The sequence below is a fragment of the Lynx rufus genome, unplaced genomic scaffold (genome assembly GCF_022079265.1).
Source record: "Lynx rufus isolate CCGP_SWC_20201006 ecotype Redwood Valley unplaced genomic scaffold, mLynRuf1.p SCAF_10, whole genome shotgun sequence".
Classification (NCBI taxonomy): domain Eukaryota; kingdom Metazoa; phylum Chordata; class Mammalia; order Carnivora; family Felidae; genus Lynx; species Lynx rufus.
In genome coordinates, this window is record NW_025814824.1 from 14,003,065 (window position 1) to 14,022,927 (window position 19,863).

General features: G+C 43.2%; 1 protein-coding gene across 2 annotated transcripts in view; it reads right to left on the reverse strand.

The window, feature by feature from the left end:
* CEMIP2 (cell migration inducing hyaluronidase 2) overlaps positions 1 to 19,863 on the reverse strand; it is an 85,450-nt gene that overhangs the window by 50,441 nt on the left and 15,146 nt on the right. For both annotated transcript variants that reach the window (XM_047102123.1, XM_047102115.1), the window contains exons 2-5: positions 15,772 to 16,114; positions 10,489 to 10,629; positions 9,464 to 10,025; positions 3,465 to 3,634 (exon numbers count right to left, since the gene is read on the reverse strand). In XM_047102123.1, coding sequence (XP_046958079.1) covers positions 3,465 to 3,634; positions 9,464 to 10,025; positions 10,489 to 10,629; positions 15,772 to 16,102 — 1,204 coding nt within the window. In that variant the 5' untranslated portion in view covers positions 16,103 to 16,114. The remainder of the gene's footprint in view (positions 1 to 3,464; positions 3,635 to 9,463; positions 10,026 to 10,488; positions 10,630 to 15,771; positions 16,115 to 19,863) is intronic.

The window sequence follows — 19,863 nt, forward strand, 5'->3', positions numbered from 1 at the left end:
AGCTTTCTTTTTTATATGTTTCTTGCATCCAGATACTAAAGCCTACAAAGTAATTTGGTCTAAATAAAAATAGTAATAATGACTCTAGTAACAACAGCCAATAGTCACTGGGACTTCACTCGCATAATAAATAACCTTTTATTGGGGCGCCTGGGTGGCTCAGTTGGTTAAGCATCTGACTTTAGCTTGGGTCAAGATCTCGTGGTCTGTGAGTTCGAGCCCTGGATCATGCTCTGTGCTGACAGCTCAGAGCCTGGAGCCTGCTTAGGATTCTGTATCTCCCTCTCTCTGTCCCTCCCCCATCACACTCTGTTTCTCTCTCTCAAAAATAAATAAACATTTAAAAAATTATTAAAAAAAAAAACCTTTCCTCAAAACAACTTTGAGAGGAGTAGCTGGCTGGCTCAGTCAATACAGCATGCAACTCCTGATCAGAGTCATGAGTTCAAGCCCCACATTGGGCATAGAGCCTACTTGAAAAAAATCAAAAATAAAAATAAACAACTTTGAGAGGCAGAAACCATTTTGTGTACTAAAGATGAAGAAATCTGAAAGAAGTCAGGGAGTCTGGAGAACAGCTAAAAAAATGGTACAGCCCACAAATGAATGCTCATTTAACTCCAGAGCCCAGTTTCCTAACTTCTTTATTATTCTGCCTTTCCAAGAATCCCAACAGGCAGGGTAAACACAAAGACAATCAAGCAGCTCAACAACAATGATTATCACTGACCAAATTTTCAGATTTTAGCCCCAAAAATTTATCTAAAAAACAACTAAGAAACATTAATTTTTTTCACACAAAATTTTAAAAAATGCTTTCTAAAAAAGAGGACTGTTAGACAAATCCGTTTCAACTTAGAAGATCATTAGAATTTGTTTTTAAAGAAAAAAGTCAGAAAGTTAGATGGGAAAGATCTGCATTATTCAATAATTTCTCACTTTTTCCTAGCTTTAGATGAAAATCCTGCCTAAGATTTCCTCCCATTAACACGAGTGAATTGGAAATAAGGGAGGAAATATGCTCATCCTTCTTGCTTCCTGGAGAGAATTTCCACCTCTTCCAGAAAGTAAGAGTCATTGCAAACACGGGCCTCAATATCCTACGATAGCTAGAATGTACCCTCTTCCAGAAATGAGTAGTCACTGAGAATGTGGAAACGAAAACAAAATTTTCCACAGAGGAAATGTTGACTCGAGGTTTGTCAGTAATTATCCTCTGCATGAACTCTCACTGGAAGCGTTTCCACTAAACCCTTCATGCAGGTTCAAATTCTTGCTAAGAAATGCTTCTCATCCACCTATGCTTTTTGCCGGAGGCAACCATGGTGGGGTAGAAAGCAGTAGTCTTGGGGCACCTGGGTGGCTCAGTCGGTTAAGCGTCTGACTCTTGGTTTGAGCTCAGGTCATGATCTCATGGTTTGTGGAATGAAGCCCCACATCGGGCTCCATGCTGACAGAGGGGAGCCTGCTTGGGATCCCTCTCTCCCTCTCTCTGCCCCTCCCCGCTCTCTCTCTCTGTCTTGAAATAAATAAATAAGCTAGAAAAAGAAAAAGAAAAAAAGCAAGCAAGCAAGCAAGCAGCAGTCTTGGAGGCAGAAAGCGGAGGCTCGATTCTTGCATCATCATCCATAACAGCTACCATTTCCTCACCCCAGGCCCGGAAGGCCGCTTAGAAGCAACATGTCAAAGTCTCTGTTACATACCAGGAACTCTATTTACCTGTTTATTTTAGAGCAAAAGACTCTCTCCCTTTAATTACAAAGATACAAGACACATGGTTATAACCCAAGTCATGTATGGATCGCCGTTAAAAGAGCTAACACCGTACGCTAACTATGCACGCTGTGCGAAGAACTTCATGTCTTTCACATCTGATATTCACAGCGGCCTTATGTGGTCGTTTCTCTTATTATCCCCACTTTGAAGATGAGGAAACCGAAGATTAGGAAGTTAAAGTCACACAGTAAGGGAAAGAGCTGGATGATGAACCCAGGCATTCTGTCTGCAGAAATCCATCTAAGTAAACATTTTGCTACATTGCTGCTCGAAACAGAGGTGTGAGCCCTAAAATAAACCTTTATGGGTAATAATGCACTTCCAAATTACTCATGTCATGTTAATTTTGGCATACTATTTGGTTGGAAAAGAAAGGCGGAGGGCAAGTACAAGAGGCTGCCAATCCATACTGGGCGCCAAAAAATCTGACAGCAACATAGGTAAGTAAACACCCTTTTTTTTTTTAATGTTTACTTTTGAGGGACAGATGGGGGGGAGGGGAGACACTGAATCCGAAGCAGGCTCCAGGCTCTGAGCTGTCAGCACAGAGTCGGTCACAGGGCTCGAACTCGCAAACCAGGAGATCATGACCTGAGCCAAAGTCAAACACTGAACCGACTGAGCCACCCAGGAGCCCCAGTAAATAAACATCCTTAAAGAAACAAGTCAGGAGTACCCAAAACACCCAGTGCTAGGCATTATTTAACAAATTATACTTCTTCTAAAAGGTGGATTCAAATATAAATCATGGTAAAGAAAATGCAAAGACTTAAGATAACTGAATAAAATGTTATTTAAAGAGAGGGAAACAGGTTAAAACAAAATGAACACTAGAGAAGAAAATATATACAAGATAAAAATTACTAGATTATGTGCACAAAAATAATCATCTCTGAATGACAGAATTAAAGCTTAATTTTTACTCTGTACTTTTCTGTGTTTTCTGATCTGTTTGTAAGACATACGTATTAGTTGGATCATCAAGGAATAACTGCTAAGGAAACGGGAGGTTTGTTTGCACAGCCTGTGTCTAAAAGCAATATTTGTTGACATGTCTACATGAAGGGAAGATCCAAAGTACAAAATCACGTTCACTGTCACAGAGCACAACCAAAGGCAGCTCACCCTGTCACATTTAGATTGGTCCAACTGGTACCAAATCCAGGAGACAAATCCATTTCTTTTTGTTTGTTTGTTTTTAATGTTTACTTATTTATTTATTTTGAAAGAGAGAGAGAGAGAGAGGTAGGGAGAGGCAGAGAGCGAAGAAGAGAGAGAATCCCAAGCAGGTTCTGCACTGTCAGTGCAGAGCCCAACATGGGGCTCGATCTCATAAACTGTGGGATCATGACTTGAGCTGAAATCAAGACTTTGGATGCTAACTGACTGAGTCACCCAGGCGCCCCAACAAATCCATTTCCAATGGTTAAACCACACCTTATGACTCAAGAATCAAGAACAAAGTCCAGGTGGGAGTGGAGCACTAGAACAGGGCGTTCTCCCATCCAGCGAGAACTCTTGAGTTCTTGATCAAACACAGTAGGGAAACCATAGGTTTCATCTTCAGTCAGTTGAGAAACCTAATCAGACTGTCCTTCGAATACAATACCACCTAAAAACTAAAAACCAAACCCAAACAGTCTTTCACAATACTTACCAATGTCTTAGTCTAAACTGTACTTGCTTACCTTCAATCCATTCACTGTAAGCGGTCACAGTGAACTTCTGACCATCCACAGTATAAAATTCTCTTTGGGCAAGAGCCTTCCCTCCACTGCTGTGATTTTCATAGTTCCTCACAGATTCATTGCAAGAAGCACTTCCACCATCAATGACACCAACCAAAGCCCATGCTTGCCTAGAAGGAAAAACACCATGAGCCTTATTTGTCATGGTACCAGTCCAGATCCCTGACACACGTGTTATGTCAGGTGCTGCTAAATGCTTGTATTTCATTTGTATCAATCCCTCTACTTCTTTTACCATGAGGTTGTAAGTCTAAACCTTGACTGAAGTAACCGACCTCACAGAAGGAAATGCACCTGGACTTTAAATCCTTGTTTGTCTAGCTCTGTAACAGGTGAAATACCAATGACTGGCACTAAGATTAATCACTGTCTTCCCTCCTCAATACACACCCATTTGACACATCATTCTGGGCACAAACCCATGTATTTCCCTTCTTTTAAAATGTGTATTGCAGGCACCCTGATATTTATCACAGCATTATCTACAACAGCCAAATTACGGAAACAGCCCAGCTGTCTAATGACTGATGAATGGATAAAGATTTGGTATATATGTATATGTACACACACACACACACACACACACACACACACAGACACACACACAATGGAATATTACTCAGTCATTAAAAAGAATGAAATGTTGGCATTTGCAATGACATGGATGGAGCCAGAGAGTATTTTTTAAAGAGTTTTGTTTGCTTATTTATTTATTTATTTTTATTTTTTAGAGGGAGTGTGCCTACGCGTGAGCAGGGGAGAGGGGCAGAAGGAGAGAGAGAATCTTCAGTAGGCTCCACACTCAGTGCAGAGCCCAACACTGGGCTCAATTGGACAACCTTGGGACCATGATCTGGGCCAAAATCAAAAGTGGGACACTCAACCAACTGAACTCTAGGTGCCCCTAGAGAGTATTACGCTAAGTGAAATAACTCAGTTAAAGAAAGACAAATATCATATGATTTCACTCATATGTGGAATTTGAAAAACAAAACAAACATAGGGGAAAAACTAGAGAGAGGCACACCAAGAGACAGACTCTTAACTACCGAGAATGAACTGATGATTACCAGAGGGAGGTGGGTGGGGGGATGAGTGAAATCAATGATTGGGGTTAAACAGCACACTTATGGTGATGAGCGCTGCTGGGTAATGTATGGAAGTGCAGAATCACTATATTGTGCACCTGAAGCTAATATTACACTGAATGTTAACTAACCGGAATTTAAATGAAAACTTCAAAAAGACAGAAAAGAAAAATGAACAATAAAATGAGTATCGCCTGCTGTCTTTTGAACTCTCGGCAATGTTCTCAAATCTGGCTGCATAATAGAGGCACATGGGAGATTTAGGAGTCCATCCATGCTCAGACCCAGCCCAGACTGATGACATCATCATCTCTCCAGGTAGGGCGTGGCCTTATTAGGTTTGTTAAAGTTTCCCAGGCGATTGGGATGTGCAACCAGACTTGAGAAACACTAAGTTGGAGAGTGGTTCTCACACTTTGATGAGCATCAGAACACCCAGAGGGTGTCAAACCAGATTACCAGGCCCCACTCTCAGATTGCTTGGGGTTGAGCCAGAGCGTTTGCATTTCTTTTTTTTTTTTAATGTTTGTTTATTTTTGAGAGAGGGGGAGAGTGCAAGCTGTGGAAGGACAGAGAGAGAGGAAGATAAGAGGATTGGAAGCGGGCTCTGAGCTGACAGCAGGGAGCCTGATGGAGGGCTCAAATTCATGAACCATGAGATCATGACCTAAGCCAAAGCCAGAAGCTCTACTGACTGAGCCACCCAGGCATCCCTCAAGAATTTGCATTTCTATCAAGTGCCAAGGTGATGTTAAAGCTGCTGGTCTGGGGACCACATTGGGAACCCCTGAGTTAGCCACCAACCCCGACTGCACATCAAATGGTGGGGAGTAGGGGGTGGGAGGGGCCCATCCTTCAGGGATTCTGATGTAAAAATTTCTAGGTGGGCCCTGGGCATGGGATTTTTAAAAATTTCAGGAGTGCAGGGGCCCCTGGGTGGCTCAGTGAGTTGGGCGTCCGACTTTGGCTCAGGTCATGATCTCACAGCTTGTGGGTTCAAGCCCCACGTTGGGCTCAGTGCTCACAGCTCAGAGCCTGGAGCCTGCTCCGGATTCTGTCTCCCAATCTCTCTGCCCCTCCCCTACTCACACTTGTCTCTCTCTCCTTTAAAAATGAATAAACATTTAAAATTTTTTTAATGTTTATTTATTATTTTTGAGAGACAAAGACACAGAGCATGAGCAGGAGAGAAGCAGAGAGAGAGGGAGACACAGAATCCGAAGCAGGCTCCAGGCCCTTGAGCTGTCAGCACAGAGTCCGATGCAGGGCTCAAAGTCACAAACCTTGAGATCATGACCTGAGCCGAAGTCGGATGCTTAACTGATGAGCCACCCAGGCGCCCCATAAACATTTAAAAAATAAAAATAAAAATCTCAGGAGTGCAAAACTGAGAACCAATAGGTTACTGGTGTCTTAATAGGCTTAAATCCAAGTTGTATAATCACTCTCCAACAGATTTACATTTTTACATCTCTTTGAAAGCAACTGTGTTTGAAAATTCCATTTAATTTCATTTTGTTTCTGTAATAAACATTCCAGGGACTTGCTCAGACTTGTGGCCAAAATAAAAAAAGAACAAAGACAAAAAGCCAAAAAATGTGACTTAAGACTCCAGGTTTAAAACACAGAAAGAAAAATGTCAATTTCCTACTCTGGGGGCCGGTGGGTGAAAATGTGTGTGTGTGTGTGTGTGTGTGTGTGTGTGTGTGTGTGTGTGTGTGTGTATGGAATGTAATCTATGTCAGACAGATGGCTGGATACTCACAGATAAAAGTCAACCAAAGCATGCCTACATCCTTATAAATTCCACACCTGCCCCGGCATGGATTAGCTACTTTTCAGCTGACTATGCTTTATAGCTCTATTTATATTCCTTGACACTGCACAAGGAATCAAATGCAGAATGTTTCAATTTATTATCTCCTATGTGAGAGGAAAGGAGAAGAAATATCAGAGGCTCCCTTTATTCACCAGAACTGCCTCAGCAACTATAAAACAATGCTCTATTCTACTGACATTATCTCCAAAACACTCCTACTTCCCTCCTCCACTTGAGGAAAATTTCAGCGCACCAGAACATTATCTTCAAAGGCGTATGTTTATGTGCATTGGAGATAATGTCAAAGCAATGGAACACTGGCAAAGGATCACAACCCAAATCCCTCTGTCAAATCAGCAGCACTATTTTAAGGGGGATTTAGAAACCAGGAGGGAAAGGAAACAAAAAAGGTCAAACGCAATATTCATAGCTAATGACCACACAAATCCAGAGAAACAATGGAGTAAAGAAACAGAAGTTGTCATCCTGGCATTAATGGGTAATGAAACAAGCAGGTATCTAACTTTGAAAAAGATCATGTTTCCACTGCTAGGTCTAGAAGTTACAGAAATATATACACATGGGTTTCAGGAGATGGATAAAAGAACATTTGGAGAAGCACTTTTTATCGCAGAGGTTCAAAGTGGAAAACCTCCCAGATGTCCAGCAGTGAATACACTGTAGTACAGGCATACATAACACTCAGGAACATAGAGTTGAGCAAAGAAGCCAGATGCAGAAGATGATACATTGTCTGCTTGCATTTGTATGAAGTCCAGGGGCACCTAGGTGGCTCAGTCCGTTGAGTGTCTGACTCTTGACTTTGGCTCAGGTCACGATCTCACGGTTCATCGGATTGAGCCCAGCATCGGGCTCTGCACTGACATCTCGGAACCTGCTTGGGATTCTCTGTCTCTTCTCTCTGCCCTCCCCTGCTCTCTCTCTTTCTCTCCATCTCTCAAAATAAATAAACAAATTTAAAAATATATATATTGGGGGCATTTGGGTGGCTCAGTCAATTGGGCATACGACTTCGGCTTGGGTCATGATCTCATGGTTTGTGGGTCCGAGGCCCGGGCTGGGCTCTGTGCTGACAGCTCAGAGCCTGGAGCCTGCTTCCGATTCTGTGTCTCCTCTCCCTGCCCCTCCCCTGCTCATGCTCTGTGTCTCTGTCTCTCTCAAAAATAAATAAACATTAAAAAAAATATTTTTAGTATATATTATATGAAGCCCAGAAACAGGCAAACCTAAACTTTCATATTCTCCACAAATTCAGATGCATGGTGACCTTTGGTGAGCAGAGAGAGTGATTGGTGAAAAGGAGGAAACAGCAAGGGCACTGCCAGGCCACTGGCAGTTGTTCTATTTCTGACCTGGTGGGTGGCTATCCAGGTATCACATTGTGATAAGTCATTAAACTCTGCATTCCTGTTTTGTGGCACTTTTCTGCATGTGTATTATATTTAAAATCATAATTTTTTAAAAAACCCATCTCCTGCTCTTCTCTACCTCCCATTGCCTACACAGCATCCTCCTACACTCCCCTCAGGCGTCTCACCTTTGGGAAGCCTCCCCAGATTCCCCAGGCCGATCTGGGGGCTCCCTCTATTTTACGCTCCCATTACAGCCTGTCAACAAGAGTCTCACTGTCTAGTTTGGTGTGTTTCTCCACTCGATTGAACGAGGGCTCTGAGGCTGTGTTCTTTCATCTAAGCACCTGTGGGTACCCAGTACTCGGCATCTCCTCAATATTCCCTGGGTGAATAAAACGGATTTAAAAAGCATTACAGGGGCACCAGGGATGCTGGGGTTGAGCATTCGACTCTTCATATCGGCTCAGGTCATGATCCCAGGGTCACAGGATCAAGCCCCACACCAGGCACTGCTCTGGGCACGGAGTCTGCTTGGGATTCTCTCTGCCCCTATCCCGCTCACGCACGCTCACTTTCTCTCTCTCAAAAATAAATAAACTGACGGTTGATGGGGGGTGGAAGGGAGGGGAAAGTGGGTGATGGGTATTGAGGAGGGCACCTGTGGGGATGAGCACTGGGTGTTGTATGGAAACCAATTTGACAATAAATTTCATATTTAAATAAATAAATAAATAAATAAGCATTAAATTGTTTTTAAAAAGCATTACACACACTCTTCTTCTTTAATTTCGTCTTCTTTAACTTTCTCTAGAAATTCTACAGGTAATATCCCATTCCAACACCCAATCAAAGGAAAATAATAACTACATCACTCAACCATCCAAGGAAAAAATAACCAGATCATGTCAACCTGTGAGTTTTAAAGTCCTCTTAACTTTTCACAGCAGATACTCTCCAACTTCACTAAGAACAGTAAGCAGGATTAAAACTTCCGTTTTTTGAATTGAAAGCGGAGCCAGCTACTTCCCCCAGACTCAGGGCTGCGTTAGGAAGTCACGGTAACCAGATCACGACACGAGAGCCATCGGCAGGAGAGATGAATCCCGCTCGCGGATGGGCTTCCAGGCCCCTCCAGCTTGTCGCTCCCTCACACGTGCCAGGGCTCCACAGGCCTGCGCCAATCAAGCCGACGGACTCAAACCAGCGTGCAGAGGAGTCCAGAAAAAGAAACAGAAAACCGTGCGTGTTCCACAGGCTTTTCAGATAACTTTCACACCTCAGCGTGGGATCGGGGCCCCAACGAGCCTGAGTTTCATGTGGTTTTCAAAAGGTAACGAAAGAGGGAAGTAAACTGTCCTTGAACTGCCTGCCGATTTCTCAGTACCACATTTCCGTTCCTAACTTTCCACAAGCCTGGTGCTACGGCTCACAAAGTGCTTCGTAAACCAAAGCCAAGAAGAGAGCTTTGCTAACCAGCGTCCCGTCCTCCATCCCGTCGTTTCACAGCACGAGGTAACCAGACCTGCAAACGGTAGCTGCCATTCTGACGACTGAAGACAGTCTATGGAGTGATGTGTCCCTTTCTCCACCCCCCTCTCCTGTCACACAGATAACAGACTCGAACACATAGCTGGGAAGCAAAGTAAAAGGTATGCCCACCTGTAGCCCAGTCCCTGGATGAGCTTACTTCCCAGCCGGTCCTGGATCATTTGTATGGTCCCTTGTAAGAGGCTCTTGGCTGCCGAATCTCCAACGGCGATAGCAACAATCCGGCCTGGATCCTGGATTCTCAGAAGTTCCTGAAGCCGTCTACTCTCATTATGGTATTCGTGGGTATCAAACTTCTCACTTTCCAAAATTTTGGCCGTGTCTTGGTCGATGATCCTCACATTGAGGCCTCTAGAAAAGTCCTTTTCAAAGGCATACGACCCAAAGGTCAAGCCCGAGGAATGCAGAGTTCTCGCCAACAACGTCCATGATACTGTCTGCGCCCCGTGGATCTCCAGTGTCCCGCCAGCTTCCACACCAATAAATTTTTTGCCAAATGTTGGCATACTTTCACCTTCATCTGACTTGCCATACAAGGCAATTGTCGCTTTGGATTTATAGCGGCATTTTTCTGCTCCAATATGAAGCGCCCCACCATCCTTGATCAGGATGTAACGAGTCCTCAAAGTAATATTTCTGGATCCATCTTTATCATCCCCAAATACAAGCAATCCTGCAAGGAACAACACTAGTGTAAGCCAACCTCTGAAAGATCTCTCTGGGATACAGAGAAATAGAGTTTACTTTAAGGCAGTTACTGCAGGATAGGAGAACTCTTCTGCAATTGAGTTGGGAAAAAAAAATTCATTACGAGTCTGTTTAGAAAATTAAGCCTGTTTTGGGGCACCTGGGTGGCTCAGTCAGCTGAGCGTCCGACTTCGGCTCAGGTCATGATCTCGCGGTCTGTGAGTTTGAGCCCCGCATCGGGCTCTCTGCTGACAGCTCAGAGCCTGAAGCCTGCTTCCGATTCTGTGTCTCCCTCTCTCTCTGTCGTCCCCCTGCCTCCTCCCTCTCCCCCCCCCCCACTCATGCTCTGTCTCTCTCTCTGTGTCAAAAATAAACATTAAAAAAAAAATTTAAAAACATCAAAGGAAGGGGTAACCTCACGGCTACCATAGGCAGGGACCTTTCTTTACCTCCATCCTGAATGACTACAGAATTCACCGTGGCATCTGACGTCAGACGGAACATATCTCCCTCCTTGATAACAACTTGCTTGGCAGAATCTTGTCCTGGATCCCAGTTCCTGAGACGTGGGTTTTGATCTGGGCAATTCTCTACAAGCAATGCAACATCAGTAGCCATCAATGCAACAAAATTCACGAATGCTTTTAGCCAGATCCAAGTTCTATCATTTACGGCAATTTGCAAGGGATGGGCGGGCCTGTTTTAACTTCCTGCCGTAAGGATGGAAATCCCATCCCGTTTCACCCAGCAGATATGTCAAAGCCTCTACTTCAACACATTCAAAAAGTTTCACCATGAAACTAAGTCTCTATCATCTGGTTTGGGTCAAACTCTACAAGGTAAACAAGGAGTTCCTCTGAATCATCGACTCTGGAAATAAATGAACAATACAAAACAAAACTGTGAATTGCTCTCAGACCTACACTAGGAAGGTGTTTTAGAAAACCAGTATTCACAACATACTGGTAAGTAAAAATTGGAAACTGCTAATAGGTATATCAGGTCTTCCCAAGTTCCCTGTGCACAGTGAAGCATAGCATAGGCGATAAAAGCACCTCTATCACCCCACAGGCAGCAGCTAATACCAGCTATCTTCAGACATGTGCGCTTTCCCAATGAAACTGCCAGAGGCAGACGGCCAAAGACATGACTTCTCATTTTCAGAGATGAGGAAACTACCGATCAGAGAAGTCAAATCCAAGATGACTCAGCAAGTTGAGTGATATTCAAGTTCCCCCTTAAGAAAGAAATGAGGTTTACTGGACATGCTGTGTTTCTTTACTAAATTAGAATGTGCCTCTCGAATGGGTGATGAGGAAAACATGAAAGCATTGCAACAGCTATTTAATGCAAGAGAACTTCAGCTGCTGCTATAATTTGGAAGAAGGGGGAGGGAGGGGCAGGAATCACACTGGTTTTGATCAACTAATGACCACATATTTACTGAGGATCAACGTGTTCACTTTGTACTAGCTATTGTAAAATTTATAAAGCATAGAATGAACTCTATTAAGCATAGAATGAACTGCAAAGGTTATACTCTACTAGGAGAAAAGTCACCAGGTAGGAAATAACTCCATATTGAACAATGTGGTACTCACTTGATGTGCCAATGAGCTCAGAGGGGTCGGCTGGAATAACTGAGGCAGTTTCAATGGAACACAGGGACACTAGACCTGGACCCCCAAAGGGCAGACAGTACTTAAGTAAGAGGAGCACGAAGGTGGGAGAAGCAAGCGCCCCTTGCTGTCCAAGTCCATTGGCTGCTCAGTTAAAAGAGCCCACGTTTAAACTCAAAGTAGAGGGGCGCCCGGGTGGCTCAGTCGGTTAAACGTCCGACTTCAGCTCAGGTCACGATCTCGCGGTCCGTGAGTTCGAGCCCCGCGTCGGGCTCTGGGCTGATGGCTCAGAGCCTGGAGCCTGCTACCGATTCTGTGTTTCCCTCTCTCTCTGCCCCTCCCCCGTTCATGCTCTGTCTCTCTCTGTCTCAAAAATAAATAAACGTTAAAAAAAAATTAAAAAAAAAATAAAGTAGAGACAGGCAAGGAAGGTGTACTTGGGAATCGTATGAAAGTGGAAGGTGCATGTTGGGAAATAACATGAGAAAAGGCTGAGGAAGCATGAGGAAAAGTAGACAGGCTGAGTGCAGCACGAAGACATTTTTTATAGAAAGAAAATTCTGATTCCTCGTTTTTGAATTACACAACACTCAAGGCAAACATCTTATTTCTAAGCACTGGTGTTGACCTAGGCTTACGCTTTCTCTTTGACAGTAACTCCTGCGGTTACAATTAGCCTCGCTGGTTAAGACCTTGGCAATTAACCATTAAGTCCTTGGCAATTTCTCATGGAACTTTTCTCAGAGAAGTTTCATAATCACCAATATTTAATTCAGATAAATCAGTCATCATCACTATTATACTAGAAATAATCCTTAAATGTCTCTTTCCATTAAGAAAACAAGAACTCTCTTGGGAATGCAAACTGGTGCAGCCACTCTGGAAAACAGTATGGAGGTCCCTCAAAAAACTAAAAATAGAACTACCCTACGACCCAGCAATTGCACTACTAGGCATTTATCCATGGAATACAGGTGTGCTATTTCGAAGGGACACATGCACCCCGATGTTTATAGCAGCACTATCAACAATAGCCAAAGTATGGAAAGAGCCCAAATGTCCATCAATGGATGAATGGATAAAGAAAATGTGGTATATATATATATACAATGGAGTATTACTCGGCAATCAAAAAGAATGAAATTTTGCCATTTGCAACTACGTGGATGGAACTGGAGGGTATTATGCTAAGTGAAATTAGTCAGTCAGAGAAAGACAAAAATCATATGACTTCACTCATATGAGGACTTTAAGAGACAAAACAGATGAACATAAGGGAAGGGAAACAAAAATAATATAAAAACAGGGAGGGAGACAAAACAGAAGAGACTCATAAATGTGGAGAACAAACTGAGGGTTACAGGAGGGGTTGTGGGAGGAGGGGATGCGCTAAATGGGTAAGGGGCGCTAAGGAATCCACTCCTGAAATCATTGTTGCACTATATGCTAACTAATTTGGATGTAAATTTTAAAAAATAAAAAATAAAATTAAAAAAAATCAAGATTCAAAGAAAAAAAGAAAACAAGAACTCTCTTGAATGTGTTCTGACTTTAAGGGTTTCTTAAACTTCTGTCTTCCCATAAAACATCTAGCTGGAACTCCCCATGATGTTATATCACAAGCAAATGTATGCCCAGACAACAGGCCTGTACCCAGCCACTGAGAAGGAAATCTGGTCTGTTTGACATGTAGGGCCCACTAAATGGTTATATAATTTCTCTTCATCTTTTAAAATTATTCCCCAGGAAGCACACTTCCTCAGGAACCATCACCAGAAATCCTAGTCTATTTCCCTCTAGTAAAGTACACTTAATGAGAAAATACGTGGTCTGCAGAAAGGACTGACAAATAGCTCAGCGGCCCTGCCTTTCTGGCTGCCCACTGTTGAGCTGTGGGTGCATTATCAAGGTTCTGGAACAGCAATAACCACAGCGAGGCGGACCCTGGAAGATGTCAGCATACCACATATTTCCACTGAAGTTCTGCACTTTTACTGCCAAAATGTGAAGCTGAGGAATGTTGATTCAAAGGAACCACATCAGTAACTCAATGTCTTAGATGGAATATTAAAAGGTCAATTAAAGCCAGAGGTTTCACCTCTGATTTTCCCTGAATCTAGCATCTCTTTACTGCAGACTACTTGGGAAGAATGAATCAATGGCAGTGAACTTGGTTATTCTGCTGGAGAAAAGGGGAGAGAAAGTCAATGCTGAGAGCCAATCAATAGAGAGCAGTGTCACAAATTCATTATGTGATCTACTGGTCTGGTTAGGAAAGACATTGCTATGAACACCCCTCTGTCTCTCTCTCTCTCTCTCTCTCTCTCTAAACGCTTATTTATTTTTGAGAAAGAGAGAGACGAACATGAGTGGGAGAGGGGCAGAGAGCAAGGGAGACACAGAATCCAAAGCAGGCTCCTGGCTCTGAGCTGTCAGCACAGAGCCCAATGCGGGGCTCAAACCCACGAACCATAAGATCATGATGTGAGCCAAAGTCAGATACTTAATCGACCGAGACACCAAGGCGCCCCTGAACATCTCCCTTACTTCAGGTCTATTTTCTTAGAAGCATTGACACAATCTCTCCCAGGACTTTCAAGCCTATAAAACCCCTAAAGCACCCATGGAAACTAAATAAAATAGTATTTGTAAGTTTTATAAGTGATGAAGTGTTTCTCAAATGTTACATTCATTTAAGGAGGCACCTAATTTGACAAAAATCTGTTGTAGATAGTAAAAAAAAAATTTAAAGCAGGCAAAAATGTGCCCAATCCATTGTTATGGTCTGCTTCTCCTGAGACAGTCCTGAGCCCTCTGATTTTTGGACTGATGGATGAGATTCTATCATGAGGTTCTATCATGAGGTTCTTGGTACTATATTGAGGCTGACTGGGCAATGAATTTCTTCAAAACCATTCAAAGTATTGATATATTACCAACTTGAAAAGCAAAGACCATATAAAAAACTAAAACCTCCCACATGATATTCAACTATGAAGTAATGAGTGATTTATAGATAAATGTACTAGAACTTAAAACTCCTAATGGATATTTTCCTTTGGGGATAAACATTGTTCCTCAAAAATATTTGAAGCTTCTCTTTGTCTCTCTGTCTCCCAGCTGGTTTCAAACCACAGAACACAAATCTTAGTATTTTCACTCATTTTTTTTTTTTTTAGTAAAATGTGGGGGCTCCTGGCTGGCTCAGTTGGAAGAGAGTGTTACTCGATCCCAGGGTTGTAAGTTTAAGCCCCACACTAGGTATAGAGATTACTTAAAAATGAAATCTTAGGGGCGCCTGGGTGACTCAGTCGGCTAAGTGTCTGACTCTTAATTTTGGCTCAGGTCATGGTCTCACAGTTAATGGGATCAAGCCCTGTGTCAGGCTTGGCACTCACAGCACGGAGCCTGCTTGGGATTCTCTCTCTCCCTCTCTTTCTGCCCCTCCCCCACTCACACGTGTGAGCTCTGTCTCTCAAAATAAATAAACATTTTAAAAAAATGAAATCTTATGGGGTGCCTGGGTGGCGCAGTCGGTTAAGCGTCCGACTTCAGCCAGGTCACGATCTCGCGGTCCGTGAGTTCGAGCCCCGCGTCAGGCTCTGGGCTGATGGCTCAGAGCCTGGAGCCTGTTTCCGATTCTGTGTCTCCCTCTCTCTCTGCCCCTCCCCCGTTCATGCTCTGTCTCTCTCTGTCCCAAAAATAAATAAACGTTGAAAAAAAAAAATTAAAAAAAAAAAAGAAATCTTAAAAGAAAAAAGAACGAATGTAGTTTTATCATTACACTTGGTCATTTTTATCACTAAAAACCTCTGGCAGTCAGACAATCATACCCACCACAAAGGATGAAGTCGCAGTAACACAAGAATTCTGCCAAAGTGGCAGAATGGGCAGGAAGGGCAATCCTTTAACCGTGTCGTGTCCACGGATGCCTTTAACAATTGCTTCCATAAGCAGCTACAACTCCTGTTCTCTAATTATACTTTAATTCGCTAGAGCCAAGTGAAGATATCACAAGGCTTTCTTTTTAATTTCATTCTGCTATTTCCTTCCCTCTTCCTTCTCCTGCACTGGGTCGTCTGTACACGTGCGTGTCCACACGTGCGCACTTACCATCTGGGGCGTATTTTGAGGATATGCCTAAAATGACCGCGAGTGCAACGAAAAATGAGAAACTAGTGATGGCGAAGCAAATGAAAGTATTTTTGTGTCTCTTCTGCTTTCGGCTCTCTCTCTGGGCCTGCTGCTCTTCAGGTGAGAAAGCGAAGGTGGCCCGGGCTTCCTGTCTGACAGAGGTCAATTTGGCTGAAGCTTGGCTCTTTGGAGGAGGAGGGGGACGCAGCGGCACAACCTTCCCGGGAACATAGCCAGACGAGCGATGGCCATTTCCGTTCTGAGGTTGCAGGAAAGCAGGGGGCTGTCCCCTGGAATCAGTGGCATGCATGATACACTGTCACTGCGAAAAGAAGAAAATTACGGTTCAGAAATGTGACAATTGTGATGGTTTTATTAGGCGTCTTTGGTGGTGGCCAAATCGCGTAACATAAAACGTGCCATCTTAACCATGTTTCAGTGCACGGTTCAGGGGCATTAAGTGCCTTCAGCGGTTGTATAACTGTTATCACCATCCATCTCCAGGACTTTTTCATCATCCCACACAGAAACTCTGCAGCCATTAAGCAAGAATTGCCCATTCCTCCCTGGTAACCACTGTAATGACTTTGAAAACATCAAGTCAGCCTACATCCCTGATATAACCACCAATTGTTTTCTAATGCTCCTGCTTTTTTAAAAAAATGTGTAATGTTTTATTTATTTTTGAGAGAGAGGGCACGAGTGGGGGAGAGGCAGAGAGAGGGAGACACAGAATCCGAAGCAGATTCCAAGCTCTGAGCTGTCAGCACAGAGCCCGATGTGGGGCTGGCACTCGTGAACCCTGAGATCATGACCTGAGCCAGAGTCAGACACTCAACCAACTGAGCCACCCAGGCGCCCCGTAATGCTCCTGCTTCTTGACCCTGGTGGCACCTTATAATCACCCTCTAACATTAATGCCCAGTGCCACACCCCAAACAATCAAGTCGGGATCCAAGCATCTCTATCTTTTAAATGTCACCTGAGTAATTCTATCAAGAACTTGGTTGAGAGCCGCTCTTCAGAGGCAACTGTTCTCAGTTTTCATTGTACAAAAAAGAATCACCAGGGATGTTTGTTAAAAACGTAGATTCCTGGGTTCTCCACTCCAGTGATTCCAGCTCAACTGGTGCAAAGAGGGCTGTGGATTTTACATTTTTAAAACACACCCTGGTGACACTAAAGCAAGTGGTCACACTTTTTGAGGAGCATTACCGTAAGCCCTTCAAACCGAACTTAAAGTCCATGCATCGTATGAAGACCGTAAGTTGGCCCTAACAAGTTCCAATAGACAAGCTTTCATGTTTAGGTGTTCGATTTCCCCACCAGATTTTTCTTTCAGAGAAGCAACTTAAGTATTTCTTCTACCTGTTATCACTTAACTATAGGCTATGAGTTCATTTAGTGAGAAAACCTAAAGTCTACATTAGCTGGTTTAAAAAGAGACAACGGGCTCTTTGGGGCACCTGGGTGGCTCAGTCAGTTAAGTGTCCGACTTCAGCTAAGGTCATGATCTCATGGTTCAAGAGTTCGAGTCCCATATCAGGCTCTCCACTGTCAACTTGGAGCCTGCTTCAGATCCTCTGTCCTCCCCTGTCTCTGCACCTCCCCTGCTCTCTCTCTTTCTCTTTCTTTATCAACATTAAAATAAATAAACATTAAACATTTTTAAAAAGAGAGAGAGAGAGACAACAGGCCCAAAATGGAGTCACTTATGCTAAGGCCACGTCACCAAACCGAGACTTAACAACGAACCCAATTGCCGTTCAGCTTCTCTCAGGAATATAACCTTTAACCAACCTTTAACCAACCTTTAACCAACCTGGTCAGCACTGGCAAGGTAATCTGCCTAACAAACCACTGCCTTCCCCCAAAGGAAGATACCTTGCCTGAAACAATACACTCTTTGCTAAAAACTTTTTCTGCCCCCTCTGCCTGTAAAAGCCCTCCATTTGGTACAGCTCCTCGAAGCCCCTCTCTACCTGCTAACATGAGATGCTGCCTGATTCATCAATCATTAAGTAAAGCCAATTAGATCTTCAAACTCACTCAAATGAATGTCATTTTTAAACAATCTCTTTAAATCCTCAAAATTTGTTTAAAAAATAGGCACTCAAATATTATGGTTAGGATAACTAAAAAAAAAAAAATCTGGCTCAGAGTACTTACGCCAGGCACTATTCTAAACATCTTACAAGTACTACTCATCTAATACATTTGTTTTAAATGTCTATTTATTTATTTTGAGAGAGAAAGCGCACCACCAAGGAGCGGAGAAAGGGAGAAAGAAAATCCCAAGCAAGCTCCACACCATCAATGTGGAAGCTGACACAGGGCTCGATCTCATGACCCATGAGATCATGACCTGAGCCACAATCAAGAGTTGGATGCTTGGGCGCCTGGGTGGCTCAGTTGGTGAAGCGTCTGACTTCGGCTCAGGTCATGATCTCATGGCTCGTGAGTCCAAGCCCTGCGTCAGGCTCTGCACTAACAGCTCAGAGCCTGGAGCCTGCTTCGGATTCTGTGTCTCCCTTTGTCTCTGCCCCTCCCTCACTCATGCTCTGTGTGTGTGTGTGTGTGTCTCTCTCAAAACTAAATAAACATTAAAAAAAAAAAAAAAGAGTTGGATGCTCAACCAACTGAGCACTCAGGCACCACACTCATCTAATGCATTTAATACAACAAATCTGTGTATCTCCCATTATCCTTATTTTGCACCTGAGAAAGGTTAATTAGCTATTATATGGAAAAAACAGGACACTAGAGTTCTGGTTCTTAACCGTTACACTAATGTGTCTTTCAAGACAATTGAGAAGCAAGAATTCCAAAGAAATCAATTTTCTGATTTGCAAGGGTGTAACTCGAACTGAGCTGAGTCTGAAAGAATAGAGCACATTAATATTTTCAGGAATTCTTCATGCAGAAGTTCACTACAAATGATTCTTATCTAAGAGAAGCTCTCTCTCTCTGTCTCTCTCTCTTTCTCACACACACACACACACACACACACACACACACACACACGTCAGTCCTTTTTATTTTTTATAGTAAGCACTTGTAAGTTTTTGAAAGAGTAAGTTTTAAATGCAACCCTATTATGTTACTTTGCGAAGGGAAGGGGAGGGGAGGGGAGGGGAGGGGAAGGGGAAGGGAGGGGAAGGGGAGGGGAAGGGAAGGGGAAGGGGAGGGGAGGGGAGGGGAGGGGAGGGGAGGGGGAAGGGAGGGGAAGGGGAGGGGAAGGGAAGGGGGAAGGGAGGGGAAGGGGAGGGGAAGGGAAGGGGAGGGGAGGGGAGGGGAGGGGAGGGGAGGGGAAGGGAGGGGAGAAGAGAAAAGAAAAGAAAAGAAAAAAGAAAAGAAAAGAAAAGAAAAAAGAAAAGAGAAAAGAAAAGAAAAGAAAAGAAAAGAAAAGAAAAGAAAAGAAAAGAAAAGAAAAGAAGAAAGAAAGGAAGGAAGAAAGAAAAGAAATCCTATGCTACTATATAATGTTCTTATTACAATGACTGTGGATAAATAAGATGTGCTGAATGGTTTCAGAAACATGGTGTTCAACCTCTCCCATTCTGTAATAACTAGAGCATCTCAGAGTCACCTGATTTCACTCAATAGCCTTGTAATTAATTCCCCTCATGTTTTGCCAAAACAATGAATGAGATCCCAGTCATAAGGGTACCCCCAAATTGCTCTAAACTACACAAACCCATTAAACATAAAATGCCGTCATTAGAGAAGCCATCAATAAGCATTCCCAGGACCCAAACGACCTGCAAATTCATGGGGACAGAAAGGGAATCTAATCAGGAATTGATGCTGATTTTACATGGGGCAAAGAACATTCTGAGTCAGTGTGTCTGTCAAAAACACTTGGTTAGCGGGGTTTGATTTCTGAACAAAAGTAATTATTTAGATGAAGCTTAAGCTCCATGACAAAGGAAAGAGAACATGATTCAAGGTGCTATTGAAGACATTACCGCATGTGCCAAACAGCAGAACGAGATAATAGAGACATCCTGCTGGAACAAATGAGAGAGTATAACAAAGAGCCCTTTCTGATCCTCCATTAACAAAGAAAAG